A 5,996-nucleotide genomic window follows, 5' to 3' on the forward strand; every position below is an offset into this window, starting at 1 on the left:
TGGCTCATGGCTGTGCCTCCCCTACAAGCAGGACCAGATCTTCCCTCCTCGCAGTCATGGAAGCTTTGTATGCTAGGGGACAGGGTGCCCCCTTGAAGACTATGACACCCAGAGTTTGCCAAGGAACTTGGTGGTATGACCTACTATCCCACTGTCACTGGAAGGACAAGGAGGTCCTTTAGCAAGCTTTGTGGCCATAAGGCTTAGCACAAGATGGCCTGGGACTTACTGTCAGAGGAAATGGGAAAGCTCATGGGTTAGTCAACTGGGGGCTTATTGGGGAGGTGGTGAAGTGAGCATGAGAAAATGGGAAAATAGCAGTAAAAAGAAGGTGCCCTGCTCTCTGACCCAGACAAGCAGATACTCTTCAGCAAGGTGGGACAGAACGGCTGGTTTATCTCATCTTCTCAGCCTCTAAACTCTGCCACTGCAATGATGTAAGATGGAGACTGAGGCTGCTGAAACACAGAGAATTGTTTGGTATGATACAATATAGCAGGAACTGACATCACGTCTGAGTCTCCATAGCAAAGTAACATCCCTTTTGGGATCGCACTGATAAATCCTACGTATTTCTGTTTACAGGAAGACCCTTAAAAAGCATCTGCCTCTGGGGTTGCTCACAGAGTTGATACAAGACAGTGGAGACAGTGATCAGGATCTGGGCCCTGGCAGCAAACAGACCAAAACACCCTTTCATTCAGATGGAAGAGGAATGGCAGTGTCTCCTGGTCCTGCCAGGACTGGAGGTGGGCTCCCCGGCTCAGAAATGTGGCTGTGTGGGCTCAATATTAAAAAATGAAAGCTTAGGTGATCGATAAAATGGGGTAGAAACCACCAGTTACCTTAGTCCTTAATAATTAACTGGAAGTCCCTTTATGAACTTAGTACCTGAGTGTGGAATTTGGAATCTGACCTTTACTACCTCTAGATAAACAGTGTGGCTGACCCAGCGTCTCTCCCTGCAAGCGCCCCTCCACGCTCAGCAGCTCACTTCTTGGAAGCTCTCACACTTGATGCTGCAGTCAGGAGCTCCAGGGAGTCCAGCATGATTCTTCTTACCGTGCTGTTCCTTTGTATCATTTCCACCTACTCCGCCTCCGTTAAAGGTAGGTCTGTACCAGGCTTGGTTCAGCTTTTAGCTCAGCAAAGGCATAACCAGCGTGTGTATGCAGATCTGTTTTGCATCAAAAGTTATCACCTTCTGTCTATCGTCACTCGTCTGTCCTTGAGTAATAGAAAATGCATTTAGTAATGACAAAGTTTTAAGCACTCGTGGCGTTCACATCATCAGAGGGGGTGGAGGAGGCAATGTTTTCAGATACACAGTGCCAGTGGTGTGAGCCAGGAGACTGGGGATCTTGACCTTGCTTGATGTGGGGCCACTGACTTGAAAGAGGCTATTCACATGCTCTCAAGTTAAACACACAGAAGTGCTCTGGTGGAGCAGAGCCAGGAAGTGCTCAGGGCTCCCCAGGTTTGAGCTTCTGAGCAGTTGACTCGGCTACCACTGAAGTCAGTGACAAGCATCCCGTTAATTTAATGGGGAGCTTGCTCTGCAATAAGTCATGAAAACCTGGATGTCTGCACAAGGCCTGGGAGCAGGGTTTTACTCAGGTGTCCTGGCAAAGACCAAGGGTATGAAATCTGGAGACTGCCCATTTCAGCAGTGCCAGTGTATGAAGTGAGGAAAGGTGTCTTTAGTAGTGCCTCTTCACGTGCAACCTGACATTAATTTTAGAGGAGCAGCAACCTTAAAACATGAGCGGACACCTACTTTTTAGTTTAATGAGGATGTCCTCATCATGATGAGGGGCACACCATCCTAGGTTAAACTGTTAAAAAAGCTGTAGAGGTGCTTTCAGAACTGTCTCCTCCGGCTCCCTGCAGAAGATCCAGGGCGCTGTATCTGTGAAAGCACAGAGCAGATACCTTCCTCCCTGTCTCAGTGCCCCCTTAGGACAGGACTTATAAAGCAGAGAAGTTTGCAGGTAATTCCTCTACCCATGGGTGTATTTCATGGGACTCCCAAGTAACATTTATGGCTAGATACCAGTGTGCCACATTTCTGGTATTTGCTCTTCTCAGCTTCTCCTTAATCAATAAAGCAAAGCTTATCAATTAAACTAAGCTTCTTCTTGATGTAATATTTGCTTGTCATTTTACATCCCCAGGGTACTGAGCAAGCATTTTCTCATTAATTAGTCCTCCCCTTCAGCTCTCTCAGGTCTCGCCTCTCTCATGCAGAGATCTGGGGCTAAATTACTGGCCCAAAGGCCACTTAGTGCCTCAGTGACAGAACCGGGTTTAGGATGAGCGTTCTACCTTTGCCCCAGGCCATGCTGCCTTTTGGAAATACTGAAGGAATATTCTTTTCTTTTAAGTTAGCTAGATCATCACACATGAGACTTTCTTAGTGGAGTTCTGCTTGAAAAATATTTTAAAAGAAGTGGATGGGTTTTGCTTTTTAAAGCTATCTGGTATCAGAAACAGTGGCAAATATAATTTATGAAGGTAAAGCCAGCAAGTAGTTAGAGATGCACATGCTATGCATGCCATATGTATTAATAAAAGGCACAGGACTTGACAGCTGTCCCTACTCATGCAGTGTAACCTTCTGTATTATACAGTATCATGATTTAATTATAGACTTGGCATGTTACCCTTAACGACAGACACTTAACATTACTAGTCAAACCATGTGTTATGCACTCCACCTTGAAAGCAGGCACTTCTGACCCTAAGAGACCAAGGCCAATTGCAGTCTTTAGGTCCATTTCTCCCTTCTCAGTCAGTGGGACATTTGCCATGAGCTGAAATGGCAATGGCTGTGCTGGCAGCCAGGATCCCAGTGCTGTGCTGAATGCAAAGGAAGGAGCTTCTAAAAGCAGGGTTTTCTTTTAAGAAAAGTTTCTATCAGAAAGGCACAGGTACCAGTGTTTTCTTCAGGAAAGATGGCATGAAAACTTAATTTTGCTGTTTCGAATACTGGTTCTGGGCAGTGACACTGTGTCTCTGCCCCTCAGCCACCAATGTCCCCCTTGCCTCTCACACTAACCATGCTATCCAGTTATCTCTTTTGGCTGCCCCGTTTGCCCGGGTGTACGTGCTAACTCCTTGGGACGGCCTTCAACACTGTCTCATCCTACTGCTTCTCTTACCATGGTCCACTGCTGAATCACCCCTTTCCATTAGTGACAGCAGTTTTCCAACTAAAGGCTTCTTCTGCACTGGCTCCTGCAGTGTTTTCCACCTATGAAATAGTGAAAGCTTTCAGAACCTAATATGCTTCTAGCTCCCAGAAATGCTTTGCAATTATTCATCTCTTCCATGACACTTGCAAGAAGCTGCTGCATCATTTGTTTTCTTCATGAGGGAACAGCTCTTTTTTATGTGGGGACAAGCAAATGCTAAAAGGGAGGAAGATCTTTAGATAGGACTATCATCCTCTGTGTTTAGAAAGCACCTAGTGGGTGTCTTTCCTAAAATCTCAGCTGATAGTAAATCATTAGCAGTACCCTTTCTGGTGCAAATGAAGGACCTTATGAACCAGGAAGCAAACAGCTCTGAGGTACTGCAAGGAACCGGGGGTGTCCCTGAAAGTCACAGCCATCTCTGGGCAGGCAGTATAGCTTCAAAGCTGATAGCAGTGAGAGGGATAGGGGAGGAGGCTAGGAAATTCAGAGCAAACCTGAAGGAAGGGGTTTATGCCTCTTAGTGACTTTATTTTGAAGCAGACACACAAGACAGGCAAAACCAGAAGAGCCTTGTTGTGCCAGCATTAATGCTTCAGCCTCCCTATAAAAAAAAAAAAAACAAACAACCAAACAAGCAATAGTTACATCTTTTGAGCTCTCACTTGCAGGCTGCTCCCCTGTGATTACCAAATTTGCTGTGCCACAATTCCAGCTGGCATAAATCATAAGTCAGTTTAGTTCTTTGCAGATTTTCCAATTTACAAAACTTGCAGATGAATCTTGGTGTGGTTGTAATTTTTATCAGGTTGTAATTTTTATTCTTTGAAGCTGACCTTAATCTACTGACCTATGGCACCTGAATGAACAGGGGAAGGAAGCAGCAAAAACCTTAAAAAAAGGGGGTTTAGGGCTCTTTGAGCACTGCAGAATGTATCTGTCCAGCCCTGATGGACCTGCACCGAGCACCTACCTAACTGGTTTTCGTTTTTACGAATGCGTTGATTTGAGATTTATTTAGCATAGTCAAATAAAACACTGAGGGACCTGAAATAAACCAAGATAGCCTGTTGATTCTCTGCAAGGGACTTTGGACACACTGATTACATTACAGCGTGCTTAAGAATTTGTCTAAGGTGTTTTGATAGATTTTTCTTTTTTTTTTTCTTTTCCTCTTTTCCTTGCACTTGGGATGCATCTCCCTGAGGACAGCATCTTGCTTTTCTTTATTTCTTAATTTTCTTTATTTCTTTATTGCTTAACTTTATTGTGAAGTTGTTGTTTCTGCTCTGTACCTCCTGAACTCCAGGAAGAAATTCACAGTGGATTTAATAGTGCAGTAACTCAGGTCTGAGAGGCTAGTGCCTTGCTGCTTACAGATAGCACCTAAGGTCACTGTATGTGTATTTGCTTTGCAGATCTAAGAGCACTTTGTGTGCAGATAGCTTCTCCTCCCTTCCCTTCCATTTGATCACTGACTTCATCAGTTTTTCTTGTGTGGAAGAGACCTTTGTAGCCATCCACACCAGAGAAGGGAGGCCCTTGAAAGCGGTGAAAAGGGATGTTATGTATACCCTCCATGACAAAACATTTAAAGGCTATTAAAAAAGAAACTGATTTTCCTTAGCCAGAGATTTCAGGGACATGGTATAAATTCCTGTGTGTGAAGTTGGGTAGAGAATTACGACACTGGTGGCACACATTCCCTGCGTGGGTGTGCACAAGAGAAAAAAAAAAGAGAAGATGGGAAAGGGTGCAGTAGTAAATAGTTTTATAAAGGAAAATACAAGTAATTTGTATAATACAGATTTCATTTGCATTAACAAGAGTGCAGCTGAATCCCTAGGGAACAGTCTATCTGAGCTGTTGTTAATGCAAATGGAATGGCACCATAAAATGGAATGAGCCACCACTGTGCAGCGGCAGCCCAGAATGCCAATCAAATCCTGGGCTGCATCAACAAAAACATGGCCAGCAGATGGAGAGAGGTGATCCTCCTGCTCTTCTCTGCCCTGGTGAGACCTCACCTGGAGTCCTGTGTCCAGCTCTGGAGCCCCCAGCACAAGAAGGATGTGGAGCTTTTGGAACAAAAATGATCAGAGGGCTGGAGCACCTCTCTTATGAAGACAGGCTGAGGGAGTTGGGGTTGTTCAGCCTGGAGAAGAGGAGGCTCTGGGGGTACCTTATAGCAACCTTCCAGTACCTGAAAGGGGCCTACAAGAGAGCAGGGAAGGGACTATTCACAAGGGTTTGTAGTGACAGGATGAGGTGTAATGGCTTTAAGCTAGAAAAGGGTAGATTTAGGTTAGACGTTATGAAAAAGTTCTTCAATATGAGGGGGATAGATCACTGGAAGAGGTTCCGCAGAGAGGTGGTGGAGGCCCCATCTCTGGGGACATTCAAGGTCAGGCTAGATGAGGCTTTGAGCAGCTTGATCTAGTTAGAGATGTCCCTGCTTATGGCGGTGGGGTTAGACTAGATGACCTTTGGAAGTCTCTTCCAGCCCAGACATTCATTCTATAATTCTATGATTCGGTATGCAAGTTTGTTCTGCCAATGACTGGGCCCAACAAGAATGATACAGCCAGCAGAAAGATGAACCAATACACAGACTGTAATGTAATCAGAAACATCGTGACGTGAATGACTGCCGGGGGTACAAACAGGTCAATCAGCTGGTACTAAATGACACCACCCCCAACGATCCCACAAAAGATGTGACTCGGCCCACAACAGGTGGTATAAACAGAGACCCGAGGTTGCCCATAGTTGGTATGGGAAAACGCCAGACCCGCCAGTTAA

At 45.2% G+C, this 5,996-nt stretch overlaps 1 protein-coding gene across 1 annotated transcript in view; it reads left to right on the top strand.

Moving 5' to 3' along the window:
• Positions 1–994: 994 nt before the first annotated feature.
• Positions 995–5,996, top strand: part of MTTP (microsomal triglyceride transfer protein) — a 28,539-nt gene continuing 23,537 nt past the window's right edge. Inside the window, exon 1 of the mRNA XM_008947142.1 lies at positions 995–1,109. Coding sequence (XP_008945390.1) covers positions 1,049–1,109 — 61 coding nt within the window. The 5' untranslated portion in view covers positions 995–1,048. The remainder of the gene's footprint in view (positions 1,110–5,996) is intronic.

The sequence above is a fragment of the Merops nubicus genome, unplaced genomic scaffold (genome assembly GCF_000691845.1).
Source record: "Merops nubicus isolate BGI_N331 unplaced genomic scaffold, ASM69184v1 scaffold6669, whole genome shotgun sequence".
In the NCBI taxonomy this organism is placed as follows: Eukaryota; Metazoa; Chordata; class Aves; order Coraciiformes; family Meropidae; genus Merops; species Merops nubicus.